This window comes from Notamacropus eugenii, chromosome 7, assembly GCF_028372415.1.
Source record: "Notamacropus eugenii isolate mMacEug1 chromosome 7, mMacEug1.pri_v2, whole genome shotgun sequence".
Taxonomy (NCBI): domain Eukaryota; kingdom Metazoa; phylum Chordata; class Mammalia; order Diprotodontia; family Macropodidae; genus Notamacropus; species Notamacropus eugenii.
The window spans coordinates 62,253,338-62,270,802 of NC_092878.1; the positions used below are offsets into that span (position 1 = coordinate 62,253,338).

At 38.3% G+C, this 17,465-nt stretch overlaps 1 protein-coding gene across 2 annotated transcripts in view; it reads left to right on the forward strand.

The window, feature by feature from the left end:
* The window catches only part of LOC140513940 (neurexin-3), an 816,372-nt gene that overhangs the window by 157,853 nt on the left and 641,054 nt on the right, over nucleotides 1-17,465 (forward strand). For both annotated transcript variants that reach the window (XM_072623893.1, XM_072623894.1), the window contains exon 4: nucleotides 6,617-6,646. In XM_072623893.1, the coding sequence (XP_072479994.1) occupies nucleotides 6,617-6,646 (30 nt within the window). The remainder of the gene's footprint in view (nucleotides 1-6,616; nucleotides 6,647-17,465) is intronic.

Genomic DNA, 17,465 nt, shown 5'->3' on the forward strand with positions numbered 1-17,465 from the left:
GATAAGGGCAGTTAGAGGGTACTGTGGATAGAATGTTGGGCCTGGAGTCAGGAAGACCTGAGTTCAGATCTGGCCTCAAACATTTACTAGCTATGTGACCCTGGACAAGTCACTTAACTCTGTTTGCCTCAGTTTTCTCATCTGTAAAATGAGCTGGAATAGGAAATGGTAAATCAATATCTTTGCCAAGAAAACCTCAAATAGAGTCACAAAGAGTTGGACACAACTGAAACAACTGAATATCAATGAGCAACAAGAATTCAGATTTCATATTCTTTCTTCAGAGGAATGCAGAATTTTATTGTATTTTATGTCCTTGATTTTTTTTTTTTGTAGAATTATAGATTTAGAACTGGAATGGCCTTAGAGGTCATCTAGTCCTATATCATCATTTTAAAGATAAGAAAATTGGGGCCCAGAAAAGTGAAGTGATGTCACATGGTTTGAAAGTGTCAGAGCCTCGATTTGAGCCAGGTCTCCTGACACCAAATCCGTTGCTTCTTTCTACTGTACTACACTGATTTCCCCAAATCTTGTCTGTGTTTAGCATCAAGAAATAATGAACAGTCAGAGTTAGAACTCCAAATAATAGCTCCAAACTGCATTCTATGTACATCTGAACACCATTGAGCTAAATGTTGAGGAGCCAATGTTGAGATCCCTAGCATAAATTCTGACTCTTTTCCAAAAGTTAGCCAATTGACAATTGTCTCTAGCAGTGTGCCTAAACTGTGAGTCTCTCTGGCTTCTCCTTCTCAACAATAGATTCAAGACAAATACACAACAAATGTTTTTCCCACTTTTTCCTACTTTTTCTTTTTAAGGTTATATTCTTTTATAATTTTGAACATAACCATCTATAAATAAAAGCATTTCCATATACATAGCAAGTCACCAAAAGAGGATTTTATATGAAACCACATCTCCATTTCATATTGCTTGCTAGCTTTCCTCACTTTTCAAGAGTGATAAAATATCCTTTTATGTATCTTGGTTTGAGTATTTTTCCATACCGATCTATTACTATTCAAAAATTTTTTTTTACTCTCTTAAAACCCTGTTCATGCTTTCTTTTATTCTTGGCCAGTGACTTATCCTCCTACTGAAACATCAAGACCATCAGATATGAATTCCCTTTCTATATCTAAATGTCTTTTTCTCTTCTAAAATTTACTCAAGGGAAGAATCGCCCCCTTTTTGTCTTATTCCCTTTTTGGGTGACCTTGATTTCTCTTTCTGCCTTTCCCCAAACCTGGAATCCTCACATCCTCTACCTCAAATCTGCAGTATCTTTGCTTCTCTAGCTCCCTGATTTCATTGACTTCTCCAGTGACTCCTCTTCCTTCTTGTGCCCCCTAAATATGGGTGTTCTTCAAAGTTCAGACCACTCCTCATCTTTTCTATTTTCTCTCCCTTGGAGATTCTGATTTCAGATACTGTATATTTTCCCATGGGATTTTCCACTCTTGGTAGGGTCTCTAGAAGAAAAGTAGGTGGACGTCTCTGTTTTTAACAGAGAAGAATATCTCCCAAATCTAGACATTCATTTTCAGCCTTGAATCAAGCTACTTTCCTGCATCTCTCACCCCCTTTGGATTCTGTACTGGCGTCCCACTGTTAACTCAAACTCAACAGGCTAAAATTGAACTCATCTTCCCCTTTAAAACTATTCTCCTCCTGCCACTCCCAGCACTTCTCTATTTTTGTTCATGGCACCACCTATCTTACAGGATTTCTGTGAGGAAAGTATGTTTAAAGCCAAAAGTATTACATAAACATTATTATTATTCTTCCAGCCCCCCAGATCAAAACCTTGACGTGAACTCTGAATCTTGCTTTGCCTAACCACTTCCTCTGCATCCAAGGAGGTATAAACAATTGAGTGTTTCTCAGTCTCTTATGAAGAAAACATGTCTTTACTTGTCTGAGTGTTTTTGTCTCTAGCTCTATATATTGCAAGAGAGAAGGGGATTCCAAAAATGGAAACCATAGCTTTCCTTTCCAGCTCCCTTCCAGGATTTCACTGGGTCTTTCGGCTTTCTATTCAGTGTCTTTATGTAACACCTTGAGGAGTTCCACTCTTGACTTTTGCTTTCTCTTCCAAGACCCAGGCCAGGATCTGTTGATTGCTTCTCTTATAAAGTTCTTCAGACGTGTGTATCATTTCTTGGTCCCTCTCCAGTTAAAACGGATGTTCTTGGTTTTCTTTTATCTTTTATTTTTATGGTACAGTGGAATGAGTACTGACTTTGGAGTCAGAGAACCTGAGTTCAAGTCTTTTCTTTGTCACATGTTACTTATGTAACCTTATGTAATCTCCATAAGGGGGTTGGACTACACTGACCTCTAAGTTAACTTTCTATTCTAGCTGTATAATCCTATCATGCCCTAGGATAGGGAGCCCTCCCATATGTGCCCTGGCTATGAATCCTAAAGGGATCTATGCTTCTCAAACTCTTTGACTCATTATGTCCTTACTCCATAGTTCTGGGGGAAGAAATCTCCCCTGGAATTAAAATAAATTTTTATTGATAAACTTTGCGTCATCTACATTTCCCAATGTCTTGTTCTCTATTCCCTTACCCAGACAGTCATAGTTTATAATAAAGATATTTTTAAATTCAGCAAAACTAGTTAATATATCAAAAAGTCTGGCATCATACAGAATTCTATATCCATAATAACTCACTTCTTCATTTGGTGCCAAACCTGGCCATTAAACTTCACATCATTACTTTCTTTTGTTTTATTGTTTTTATCATTTCCTTTTCTATTTTTGTAATCATTTTATACATTATTTCTCTGGTTCTACTTACTTCATTTGCATCAGTTAGCATAAGTCTTCCTATACTCCCTGGATTTCTCATTTCTCAAAGCCCAATACTGTTCACATATTCATATGTATATATGTATGTATGTATGTATGAATACCACCAGTTGGTGGACATCTACTTTCCAGCTCTTTGCTATTACAAAAACATACTCCTATAAATATTTTGGCATACGTGGGACCTTTCTTTTTGTCACTAACCTCCCTGAGGTAAATTTGCTTAATAGTATTATCTCTGGCTCAAAGGGTAAGGACATTTTAATCTCTTAACACAATTCAAAATTGCTTTTCAGAGTGATTGAACCACTTCACAGCTCCACCAAAAAATGCATTAGTGTTCCTTCCATAACTCTTCCGACAATGAAATTCTGGTTATGGTCAAAGTGGGTCTAATCCCACTTGCTTAGGAATGGTGCTAGTGGACATCAGTGATATATCTCCAAGAGTGTTAAAGAGTAACAGATCTTCACAGCTTTGTTCTCTTACCTTGTTAAAATGGCTGGCACCTTATTATAGTGCCTTGTTGTATAACACACTTTTTGTACTATGTTATCCTATCAACTTTTACAGAAAACTTAGGTCTTGGCTCCATGATGTCTCCTTTAGGTTTTAAATTTCCACAATTGCCCCTCAGTTTTTGGAGGTTCACTAAACTCTAAAGCCCCTTTGAAGGGGCCTTCATTCATTCATTGTCATTCTTTTATATAGGATTATAGATCTGGAACTAGAAGAGACATTAGAGACCATCTAGCCTAACGTACTCATTTTACACATGAAGAAACTGAGGCCCAGAGAGGCCCAAGTTTACACAGGTAGTTAGCATCAGAGGTAGAATTTGAACTCATATCCTTTATCCCTCAGACCTCATGGTCTTTTAGTTACCTTTCTTTATTGTTCCTTTGTAATAACATACCAACTTAATCAATTCTAAGGGGAATTTTCTCTGATGTCTTATAGGGGAACATACAGTAAGAGACTGAAAACTTAGTTCACAGCTTGAAAGCTTCTTGTAATTGTAATCTAGGTCCTCTATACCAGCTATAGAATATATACCTGTTCTCCTTAGCTTTTTCTTCCTTGATTTTCTTTTTCTTAGACTTCCACTTTATATTAACTCATTTAGAGTTCTATCACCATGGAATTGTCTGGTCAGGGTGCCATTGATAGCTCTTTGGAGCTATCAGATCCAGCAGCTTACAGCAGCCTGTAATATTGCATATGAAAGTTTGGGACCTTGACAGGACCTTGCTTCCTACTGGTCCTTCATTTCAATCACCACTCTATGAATTACCCATCAACCCACTGGGCAAAACTTGGGCGAGTTTCTCCTTCAAACTTGTTGATTGCCTAAGGATATTTTCCCAACCTAATCTCCCTGGGTTTTAAACTTTGATACATGTTTTACCTTATCTGGAGACCTATATGTCCTGGCTCCCTTTGTCCCACCTCTCTTCTGACTGTTGTGCTGCTTCTGTCCTTGATGGAAATATAGACTCTTCTATGTGGACCTTCTACCTTGTGGCCTGAGCCGGTGTACTGATATTGTCCATTTTTTACATCCATGAGCTAATGCTTCTCCTAAATTCTTTTTCTACTTCTTAATTTGAGCTCCCAGATAGTCTGGCCCTAGCTCTTCAAAGCTGAGATTGAACAGCCTTCCCTAGTCCTCAGCTAGAGAGCCACCATTTCTCTCCTCCTCCCTCAAGGAGACTTTAACAAAATTATTACAATCACGTATCACACCATTGCGTGGATATATCAAAGTAATATATTCTATCCTGCCCCCAACCCCTTTTTCCCAAACTCTAAATTGCTATAAATAGGGTCCTTTTGCGGGTTACTAAATTATCAAGTCTTCCATCACAATCTCTCTTTAAACCACCTTTTCTATTCCCTTCCCTCACATGTGGACTATCGTAGTTCCTTTCTAACCTGCTTTTCTGTTTTCATACTTCTTTTATATTCTTTGATTTTGCCCACATCCATAAATCTAATCTTAAAAAAACACTTTTATACCCTCACTCAGTTGCTCAAAGACCTTCAATGCCTCCCCGTTAACTGCAGTATAAAAGTCATCCCTCCTTCGCTTAGCATGTGAGGTCCCCTACTATATCTCCAATTTACCTTTTCAGGTTTATTTTTTATCTCTTCCCTTAACTGAGCCATCTGCTTCACCCACATTCTTCTGTTCACTGGTTCTTGAATCTCTCTTGTGCTTTTTTACAAGGTTCTTGTGAAATCTTATTCTTGACTGGGAAATTGGATGCTGGGTTAGCACTAGTAATCTTAGAACGGTTCAAGAGACTTGAGTTTGAACTATGCTTCAGAGGAGCCTTCTCTGAAAGCAAGCTTGAAATCTTTTCTCCCTAGAAACATCAGTATCATCTGTGATCCTAACAGGTACTGCATCCGTTCCTTCCTTATTCCAAGGCATATTTTGTATGCAATTATTTGGTAAAATTTTCCAACAATGCCTTTTGGTTGAGATGTGTTATTTCATTGGTAAAAGAAGTTCCTAATATGGAAACTCAATCCACCAATTTAACTCTGCCATTGTCTTGTAATTTATTATGTTTCTAGAGAATTAGCCAGGGGCATCAAGAGGTTAATGGTCAAACAGTGAGTATTTGTCCGAAGTAGGACTTCAACCTAAGTCTTCCTGACTTCCTGACGCTTAGGATCAGTGTGGACAGTATGCCACCCTGCCACTCTGTCCACCAATCTTTTCTGAAACAGATGATGATTGTCTTTGAGAGGAACTCCCTTTACCAATGAGCATTTTATTTAAATCAATTTACTAAGAGTAAATATGCTTAATGATTTTTACGGTTATGCTATATATATGTAATATATACATATATATATATATGCACAGAGCATTTATTCTGTTGGTCCTTACAAAATAGTAGTTTGACCCATATTTTGTTTCTGATTACTTTTCTAAATCTGTATTAATCTCCAAAAACATTTAGAAATTTTATCCTTTAGAGATTTTCCTTTTATTAATTCTCTTTTCTTCCTGAACATTTTTCTGGATCATCTGGATTTGGGGGAAAGTAACAGCAGTGGTAATAATAACAGAAATGTAAAAAATAAATATCTGAACAACTAGCTAACAGTCAGAAATCTTTCATTTTAATAGCTTTATCAAGGCTTGTACTCACCTGGAAGTAATGAGTTCTATAACCTTGCTTGACTTCCATAATAAACATACACAAGAGGTGACCTTGTTTATATGGATATAGGTGCACCTGCTTTCAGCTCAGGTAGTTTCATATATTTAGAACTCTGAATTTCTACCTTAGGGGAAATAGGGACCTAGAGGGAAAAGGTGTCAATTGGGAAACAACACAAGGTAAGTGATATGATTGGGGAGAGCCCAGTTTGATGAAATAGGTAGAAGTGTGGCGTTCTCTCGGCTTCCGTTGCTAGACAGAGATGACTTTAGAGGTGCAATACCAAGGTTCTTTCCTTTGGATCTGGAATCTACTAGGTCTACCTGAAATGTTAGTTTTTGTGGGGATCCTAGCTAAAGCTAAAGTTTCCCACTTTAAGTGGGAAACCAAGAGCTAAGGCCAGAAGCTGGAGAGTTGACCAGGCCCAGCATGTGTATGCATGTATGTGTGTGTGTGTTTGTGATGCTGTCCTTAATTCTTTTCAAATATGTAATCTTTCCAATGCTGATTTGGGGATAGTATTACAATTCGGATTATAACTGTCTTTTTTTTTTCTCCCCCGCCTCCCTTCCTGTCTCTCTTTTCTTCTCTCCTCTGCCTCTTCCTCAAGGCTTTTCACATCTCATGATGAGTGAACAAGGTAGGTCCTTTATGGTCATGTTTTCCTCTCTCTGCCTAGCCCCAGATCCTTTCAACACCACCTCCACCTCCTTTGGCTGGTCATAGTAGACAATGCTGCTGCTGACTCTTTGCCTGTACTGCCATATGCCTAGCTGGGCAGGCTAGCTGCCCTGAAGTAGGGGCATCTACTCAAAACATTATGGTTCCTCAACATTCTCCCCCCCTCCATTCCCTTTGCTTTCCCATGCACCACTACCATTTGTCATACCAAAGGCTGTGTCCCTGCAGTGCTGGGGACTATGCCTCTGAGGAAGAAGCATGAAATGAAGCATGACAGTGGTGATAATGGGGGTGAATGAAGCTAATTTCAGAGCAAGAAAACTGGTAACTCCCTTCCTTCTCTTTGTCCCCTCCTCCCCTGCTGAGGGAGGAGGGAGGCAGACATTGGCCTTTTCAAAACTCCTATCTCTTTGTCTTCTTCCTATCTTTCATTGTCTAGTGTAGTCACTTGGAAATCCTGTCTGATGAAATGCAGTCCTTGAGGTTTTATTTTTATTTTAAAAAACATATATATATCATATATATATATGCATATAAGGAAAACACTCTTGCAAGAGCATGTTAATACCCTCATGGTATGATTCTAACTCGTTATATACCCCAAAGGAAACTGCATATAAAGGTCTGTAAATTCAGCATCTGCAACCTAAAATATTCAAATATAAATGGAATAAAATGTGCATGAAATTCAGCTCAGCTAAGCACAGGGTGGGCTGTGAATGGGTCTTTAAAAAATTTTTAAAAAATTTTCACATTATCAGCCTAAATCAAGGTTCAACAATTGAGCTTATTTTAAAATTATCCCATTAAACATACTCTCTCTCTCTTTCTCTCTCTCCCTTCTACTCAATTGCTGGTACTATTTTTCCCGTGTCCTGTGATAACTGAAGGATGAATCCACCATCATCCTGGTACAGGGGCATTAGAGATCACTTCCTCTCTTTATCCCCATCTTTTAGCCTTTCGAAAATATAAGGAAACAAATAGTCACATAGAAGTTTCTTTTACTTGACAGTAAAAAAAGGTAGAGGGTTCCTATTCAGTTCCCTCTTATATTACCAGAAATGTTGCTAGACCTCTTGTGGCAACTTTGGTTCTTAAAACCATACCCAGAAAAGGAGAGCCAGTCTTCCTCCGGTGACCCCTTTATATCCAACATATCAGATATTTCTGAAGTAGTTAAAGGAGTTAGACCAGACCAAGGTACAAGAAGGCTCAAATGAAAAAATCTAGGGGGACTGGTATATATCCCAAAGGTTAGCACAGGAAATGGGGGAAAAGGACATGGTCCTAATACGGAATTCTAAGTTCAGATTTGGACTTGTCCACCAAATAAAACCCAATAAAGTGCTTTGATCTACAGATGTTTCATGGATGAGGTGTCTATATTGCAGTATAATATTCCAAGAATTAAGATAGAAGAGTAGATTAAACCCAGGCCAATAGGTACCAACAAAAGATGATATCTCAATTTTTACTGCAGGTGAATGAAAGCAGCAAGCAATCACACTGATAATGGTGAAATGAGTACGTTCAGGAGTGAACTTGAGGTTGACTCATGGTCCATGTGGTTTGGGGATGGTGGAAATGGATCCACAAGACCATAGGAAGAGAACTGCTGGCCTAAGGTTGAGAAGAAGACATTTTTAGAATCAGAAAGCCAGGTCAGAAGGCAAGTTGTACCAGAGAAAGCAACTCTAGATGGAGAGTCGATTGGCTACTGGTCCTCTCTGTCTAACCTTACTGCACTCTGCTTTCTTGCAGTGATTTTGCAAGGAATTCTATTATTAATTTGGTTTTTCCCATGGAACAAGCTCCAGGTAGATAAGATAGTTGAGATGAAGGCCTTATTTCATCTTGATTTGGATTGTTCCCGGGGGACATTCACTGATCCTGACCTAGTTCTTGGAGGATCTAATGCTTCTGGGCCAGAAAATTGAATTGTCACATTGGTATGGCTGCTATTTGGACAACCTGGAATGAAACACCTCTATGACGTTTCAGCTATGCTTGTAGAATAATATTTGGTGTATCCCTGGGACTCCAGCTTAATGTATAGGAATCAGCACAGACATAGTAGGCCCACTTGAGATAAGCCAAATGTCCAGTAAAAGAAGAGTTTGCCTTGGCACATATGTTCCCAAAGTGGGCAATACTGCCCCTGGGGGGTGCTGGAAGGACCCAGGGGAGTGGTAGTAGTTTGAAATGATGCAAATTGAAAAAACAAACAAACTCATTAAAGGGTTAAAGAAAGTAGATTTCCAGGGAAGGGCCCTGAATATTTTTTATTTTTTTGAAAAGGGGGAGATAGGCCAAATAAGTTTGGGAACCTAGGGCAATATTTAGATAATGAAGATGCTAAGATTGAAGTGTGAAACAGGAATATTTTTGCAAAGAGAATGAAGAGTTCTTCTGCATGGACAGTGTTAGGAAACTCTTAAGTTAGTCATTGCTGTTGAGTCAGCTTTGACATTTGTTCTTCTATCATTTTCCCTCTCCAAGCAGAATTAACCAATTTCTACCCAATTTCCAATTCCTGTTCATCTGACAAATCTAAAAGCTGTTCATCTTTCAACTGTTCTTATCCTTCAGCCCTCTTCCTCCTTTCAACCTAAAAGAAAATGGTCTATATTTGTCGTTGAGTCAACATTTTTTTTGGTTGTCCGTGAAAATACATGAGCATTCTTATGTATGTTGTATGTATGTCCATTAGTATGTGCATACATAAATTCAGCAATCGTGGTTCACATTCATGTCAGTATAATATTGGAGGAATAGTTTCCCTGATGACTTTCCCCTTACTTTTCCAACCAGTGTTCTGTGTTTGCATCTGGCTTGGCTAAATGTTTGTTTTAACATGTGTATGATTCTGCAGTGCCTTTGCATGCACAGTGTGTCATCTTCTCAGGCATGGTCTGGAGATGATGCGGAAAAAGGGAAGAGCTTAAGCCAAACAGTGAGTGGGACCGAATTTGCTGGTCACACCATTGGCCATCATTTTAAGCTTTTCCTTTTGTGTTTGTGCTGTGTTCCCAGAATATGCTGTCGTGCTATAGCCATTACAATTGTTTGTGTGTATGTGTGCCTATGTGTTACGTTTCTTTGTGACTGTGTGCTGTGTCCTGATTTTTTCTTATTATCCTTGCTCTCCCTGCTCTCCTCTCTCTCACCGCCTCCATGGTGGACGTCTTTGTTACCTCTACTTAATCGGACCTTCTGCTTCATTTCTGTAGGTAGAAGTAAAGGTAGAGATTATTTTATTTTTTATTACTATAACTACTGATGTGCTTTTTTCAATTATCATGTGTCCAGGGGGAATTGTTCATTCTGATGAATGTAAACCAGAACAGAACTTAAGTCTCTTAACAACTAAAAAAAAAAAATAATAAAAAGACCAGTCCTGTTTTCTTGCCTTTAATGTGCTGGATTTATATGGACAGGGATGTCCCAGAAGTCAGCTTGTCTCCCATTACAACTTGATAGTGCTTTATCCACTTTGTCTTACCTATTCCTAGGACGGAAGTGGGTCATGCAGGTAATGAACACATTGTGGCTTCAGATGCTACAGGAGGGGAAGTATATTCTGTGTAAAATGGGGAGTTCTCTAGTAGCTGAGGTAACAGGTTAACCAAGATATAGAAGGGATTGGGGTGGGGGATGGGGATATTAATTGATTTTGCATTGTTTAAATATTGCATGGGTATTGCTGAACTTTGGGATGATATGCTGTGTGTGTGTGTGTGTGTGTGTGTGTGTGTGTGTGTATGTGTGTGTGTGAGGGAGGGAGACAGGGAGGGAGAAAGAACGAGAGAGAGAGAGAGAGAGAGAGAGAGAGAGAGAGAGAGAGAGAGAGCGAGAGAGAGAGAGAAATGGGATCCAGTAGATCATTTGCTGGCAGGGAGGAAAAGGGTGGGGTGAAGAATGGACTGATATCTTCAGTCTGATTTGAGCAGAATTCTGTAGCATTCATTTGTTTGCCTCTCTTCCTTTATTTGTTTTACTTTTACTGTTGTCCTAACCAAGTTTGGTTGTGTTGTCCTCCTAACCAAATCTGAAAGTGGGAATGTTAACACTGTGGAAGTCAAGGGTAGGGAGGGAAGGCATGAAAGGGAAATGGCATTGCATTATGAGGCACTGCCAAAGGAAGGAATAATGAAAGGCCTTGAGCTTGGCAAATCTTTCTTTTTCTTGTCCATCATGAAGAGTGGGAGGAGCTGGATGAGTTTGCTCTGGTGCTCTGACATGCCTCTCAGTAGCCTTTTGGGTATGTCACGTAAAGCCATCCATTCTTAATCAAAACTTGCCATGGTATTCAAATTGGATTAGCTTTTTAGAAGAGGAGAGAAAGTAGAGGGAGTGGCTAATTAATAAAATAAAATAAAATATGAATATAAATAAAATTAAAAAATAAAATAAAAATATTTATCTGAATCCAGTTCCTCCCTCTCCCCACTTCGTCTCAGTGAGAACATTCTGCAGGCTTCTTCATAGGTAGGCAACCTCTGTTGAAAAGTTGAGCCAAAAAGGGTGAAATTCTAGTTTGAGGAGAAGAGAAAGAAGAGGGGTTATGGGAATGCTTAAAGAGTTTTGGTTGGTGATTGGTTTGTAAGTTCATTGACCAACTCCAATTTCAATATTGCATTTTTTTGAATGTGACAGCTAAAGATTCCTTGAGACTTCAGTTGTTAAAATAAAGAATCTTATTGATTGATTTAGAAAAGATGGAATCTGTATTACTTCTCTCCTCTTACAGGTTGAATGTACTGTTTATTATTGATAAAACATTCCCAGGTGGTTTCATTTTTAAAGGATATTATGTATAACCCATGACATAGTGCTATCTTGGGATCTTCTGACTGGGTTCAGGGTGGGTAGAGGAAAAGGGAGGCATGAATACTTATGTTGAATTGGACTGGCTTTAAGCAGGTTGGTTTCTATATGAATAGCTGCCCCCTTTTTCTTTGAGGTTCAATTTTGTTTCCAGCTAGAACCTCCAGCTGATTGTCTTCTGTCCAAGAGAAGGCCCTTATAAATGAATTTCGGTTGGTAAAATTCTTGAATGGAATGACAAATCCATTCTAGAGTGCCACTTTAAAAGGCTTTTGTGTTAGCATCTCACTTCAACTGAAATGACTTGTTTGAAAACCAAGGTCCCAGTGCCTTTCATTCATATGTCCATTTTGAATCTTTGCTATGAAATTACTTTCTGACAAAATCTAAGACTGAGTATTTAGAAGGATTTTCACTAGAGGATGGTCAAAACTCACTGATTTCATTTCCTCGTTGCCCAAATTTAGAGTCATACTCTAGGAAATTAATTTTTCTCACCTTCTCTCTCTACCCCTCTCCCCAAGCCTAATGAAAATAAAATGGTCAAACTTGAATTGAAATAAAACTTAGTCAGTGAATAATATTATTGCTTGTCTAACTGAGAAGAAGCATTACTGGTGCTTAAGGAAGGGCATGATGCCCAAGACTGTGATTGTGGGGCACTGTTTCTGCTGGGGGTGGCACTGATCTGAGAATACCCCTTCTGGCTGTGTATTTTGTGTGGCTCACCACTCTGTACTGGCCTAGTTGTGTTGTTGGATGTTGGGGACACAGCTCAGCAATTCGTAATTCATACAGGATCTTTTCTTTCATCATTGTATCTTCCTAAGTGCAGAGGGAAGTTGAGAGGGAATGACCACCCACTTTTAGGAACATGGAAGAAACCAAACAGATTAATATCTCTGTAGTTTGCAGGGTCACTTTGCTTTTTCTCCCTTTAGCTTTTTTTTTTTTTTTTTTGTGGAGAGAAAGGTCTTTTTCTCTTTGTGGATAGGATCATGGAGTGGACCAGGTGGCATAGTTCCTTTTACCTCCTCTTCCCTGATGACTGAGTTTACTGTCCTTCCACATTACTCTTTATCTTTGGCCTTTGGTAAAAGTGTTGTAGAATTACAAAAATCCCAAATGGTCTAAGATTAAGAGGGGGAGAACTAGAAAGATTCTTTAGAATTTTTTCCCTTTAGGGTCTATAAAATGAGAAAGGGATTCAAGTGTTTCTGATTTCATCAGATTTTAAAACCAAACAGCATGTCAGTAGTTCTGTAGAGGAAAGGATATGTATTTTAACCTAAAAAAGATGAATGGAATATTAAGGGGAGAGCTGAGAAAACTGTACTCTAGAAGTCTTGGGCAGCAATATTAAACATGTAATTGCAGGCTTTCTAAAAAAATGTCAGAAAAGGTAAAATCATCAGTAACTAGCCCTATATGACATGAACGAATGTTCCACCACCCTCTCTGTAATCTTTGCCCTTTGTTTTATATTTTATACCTTATTGTGGTGATTTTTAGTTAAGTTTTCAGGATAGGGGTCTGGTTCCTTAAAGTTCCCCTCTTCATTTTATTAGTGTTTAGAGAGGTCTATTATGGGTCAGGCTTTGGGTTTTAGGTTTTAGCCCAGTGTTGAGCTTAGAATGTCAGATCATGAGAAAGAAGGATGAACAAAATTTCTTTCTTTCTCTCTTTCTTTCTCTCTCTCTCTCTCTCTCTCTCTCTCTCTTTTTCTTTCTGTCTCCCTCCCTCCCTACTTTCCTTCCCTCCCTCCTTCTCCTCCTCCTCCTCCTTCTCCTCCTCCTCCTCTTCTCTTTCTCTTTCTCATTTTCCTCTGGTAGCCTGGTGTCTCTTCCCTCTCTGGAGAGGCGGGGGTGGGTGTGGGGGGGTGTTCAACATATTATTATTGGATTTAGTACAGAAATGGCTTTAGCCCTACTCAGAATCCTTGAAATCTATCTCCCTACCAGTCTCATCTTCCTGTAGCAGCAAGAATAACAGGCCTGTGCTACTACTTCTGGACAGGACACTTTTTCAAGTCCTTCTGCTGTGGTGATATTAGTGATAGTAGTTGCCTGCTTATATGCCTTGGTGTTCTTCTGCCGTAATAACAGTGAGGACATTACAGACTCATTCTTGCCACTCTGGTATGTTGGCCAGTTGATAAACCATAGTAGGTTAGCTTTTGCCATCAAACTTTTTGCCCCATAGCAGCCCATTTATAAGGCTAACAGAGTATTGCTCCTAAGACAGTATATCCACCTGTAACTTGGAAGCTGTTGTCAAAATTTTTTTCTTAGGTAGAAAAGAATATGCAGTACTTCAAAGCCTGAGCTAATCTACACCGGTTGAATTAGAAATATAGACCAGAATTGCCTGAGTTTCAAAAACAGTCCATGTGCCTTACATTTTATTGATAATGAAATTAGGTAAAAACTAAATGGGTGAAAGGTTGAGTTGTCCCATGCTTCCTTTCTGACGTCGCTGTTAAGACTTGAGCACTTTGAAAATAAATAGTGAATGGATAGCCAAGGGTTTATGCAAATTCTTAAATGAAATGCCAGCAACTAATTATGAAAATAAACTCATTTGTGCTCTATAAATATCTAATTATAATAAAATAGGAACAACATTACATTTCCATCTCCTGCCTCATCTGCTTCTCACCCACCACTGATTTGTCCTCCCGACGTCAAAAAGCACTTCATTTTTTTTTTTTGTAAGTGGCATGTTTTCTCTGGTTTTTGTTTTTCTAATGTTTTGAAGGTCTGTGGGGGAAAGAGTTTTATTTTAAAAGTAAAAGCAAATTGCCCAATTTGAACAGTTCTGTGATTTTGATAATTGTATCCTTCAAAATGGTGTTTTTAAAATATGAAAATTTTTTTTCTTTCTTTCCTTTTTAGTTTGGAAATGTTCATTGGATGCTAGGACATTTTTAGGTTGTTTCTCAGAACAGTTTTAATAATGCAAACTACCACTGTGGCTTTATGAGTGTAATCTAATCTGCCATTGGGATCATTTAATTGTCTACTAATTGGCAGTATGTAAAAGACCAAACACTTCTAAAATTTTAAAGCAATAGTCATCATCATCATCATCAATTTGTATTTATTGATTACTCACAGGTTTCCTGGCAACAAACAATATGCTATAAAACTGGTGTTTCTCCTTTGAGCTGAACTAAGGTTTAGCTTCTCTAATTCTTTGCTTCACTAGCTGAGTTATAAATGTGGAGGGGGTGGGGAGGGATGAGGGGAGAAATACAGGTTATGTCATTTGCATGTATGAGCCCATGTGTACATCTATTTGAACTAGACACTGACATTATTTGTAGCTGGAAGATAACTCGACTCACTTAAATACCTTTTTATTTCTGACAATTATTGCTCTCATTTTTAGAGAGCCAGAAATAGTAGTTCTATTGGGAAAATATTAACTATAAGACAGGAAAAAGTGGATTACTTCACATGTGTAGGCATGAACAAATTGAAATTTCTCTTTTTAAAATTTTTTTTAAAGAGGATCTCTGTGTTTGGGTATATAGGTAGCCTGTCTGAGCAGGTACTCATAAGTATATACAGTGAAATACGCTCAGCTCATCTTCACTCAAACTGAGTATTTTCTCACATATAACTTCAGTTTCTAGGTGTCCTGAAAATGACAAAAGCAAATTTCACATACAAGATGATATTTCAGCGATTTTAGCATTCTGTCTATTTTTAGGCACTGTGAATCCAATGTTTGCAATTGAAAAGCAACTTCCTCTATAACAATAATCCTCAAAGTAAAAAATCGCAAATTGTTTCATAGGTTGTGTTGATCAATACTTACTCTCAGCTTAAAACCATGTTTCCATAGGGAGACTATGTGGGGGTGTCAAGGCTTAGGGGTGCTGGTTAGGAATTTAATAGAAATTAATTAATCCAATCTCAGATTTTCTGAATCTATAAAAGAAAAAAAAAAACATTTTCTTTATAAAACAAATGTCAAAATGCTTACCTCCCCAACCTGATTCTTTCCATTCGTTTTTGATATTCTATTGCCTTTTCTGAAAACTGTATCTTTCTGTGTAATAACCAGCTGACTCCAGATTGCTTTAATTTTCATTAAGAAGGATTATCCTTGTGAGAGTTGGAGGCATTTTGGTTCACACTGTGTGTAAATAGAGGTAGAAATATTGTCCTCTTGTGTGGTATTGTTTTGTACTCTTTTTTTTTTTTGATGAGGCTCAGGTTTCGTTCTGCACAAAGAGAATATCTAATTGATATCATTGGAAGCTGTTCCCCCCCCCCCCCCTGAGGCATTTAGTGGTGAGTACAGCTACAGAGGTAGAGAAACAGACTGTATGCTTTGTAAAAAGCCAGACTAATAGCACTTTTGATGGACATCTGATTTTAAAAGTGCTGTATCTTTTATTAAAATTTACATGTAAAGTAAGGGCAAATACAATGACATGAAAGCTAATTCAACTTGCACATCTTGACATAATAACAATCACAAGAAACTGGAGATCCCAGATGGCTGCTTGGCCTTTGCCATCCTTTTAATAAGCTACTAACTGCTAATTATTTCACTCTTTTGGGCAAGTTAATTTACTGCTGATTCTTAAAGAGATACTGCTCTTTTTTTTTCCCCTCTTCCCTTCTCCTCCCCCCAACACTCCACATGCAAAAGCGCACACACACACACACACACACACACACACACACACACACACACACACACATGCACACACGCACACACCCCAGAACCTTTTCAATCAGAGCTTTGAGAAAAACCTCAGCAGAGACTGGAGACTTTCCAGTAGACAATAAGAATGATGTAAAGCAGTAGGGTGGAAAATGCTGCTTTAAATACATTTTCCTGCAGAACTCCTCAATGCTGGGTGTATGTATGTTGTTCAGTTTGGCTTGGACATGACTGCATTTTCACATTTGGAATAGCAATCGATCAAGAGGCTAATACAGGGTGAAGATCTGAATTTTGGAGCCTATTTAAGAGGGGAAGAACAGCTGCCTTTTAAATGGTCTCTAATTTTGACAGTTAATGCTGTTTTGTGAATGTGTGATTTTCTGAGATAACGTTGGGGAGGGATGATGGTGGGTAATAGCTTATTTCCTAGGCTTTATGATAATGCAGGCTAGTGATGAGAATGTGGTACTAAAATAGAACCATCGTCCATGAGTCCCTTGAATACATTAAGTCTGGGGAAATATAGCTTTTTCCTGCCTTTGGAAACCTTTTGGCTTTCCAGGAGAGTGATGTTACCTTTTACTACAGATAGGGGATTATTAAAAATGAGCAATGTGTGTGTGAGTTGGCTGTATGAGCTGGCAGGGCTGCATCAGAGTGAGTGTTCTGGAAAGAGCCTTGTTTGCAACACTCTCTCTGACAATCAAAATATTTACTTAAAGATAAGCTAATGAATAGGGCATACAAATGGCTGCTGAACCATTATTGAATTGACAGTCTTCTCCTCAGCTAACTGCTTTTCAAAAGAAAAATCTAAACCTCAGGTACCTTCTTTTGTTTATTTAAAATACCCTTCCACCATCTCCCAAATAAAAGAGAACCGAAATTAAGGAGAAAAAAAACCTCACAAATGTACCAAGCTATCTTAAGCCACAGGCACTACCCCCCTCTTCAGCAGTGTTTAAATAAACCTTGAACCTTGGGGTCCTTTTTTTCTTCTTCTTAATGTTGTCAAATGATTTAAAATTGTCTGTGCAACTGTGTCTAAATGAATCTACTGAGGATTAACCTTTGATCACTTTAGTTGTCTGACGCTGCTAATCTGACCCTAAAGTGTTGTAACTGGGTAGCATTTTGTACAATGGCCTGAAGAGCTATAGAATGAAAACACAAGGATTCTACTTATGTTTCAACATTTGGGAAGCTTGTAGCCATTAAAAACAGGTAAAAAAAATTTAAAACATAAAATATGAAAAAAAATTAAA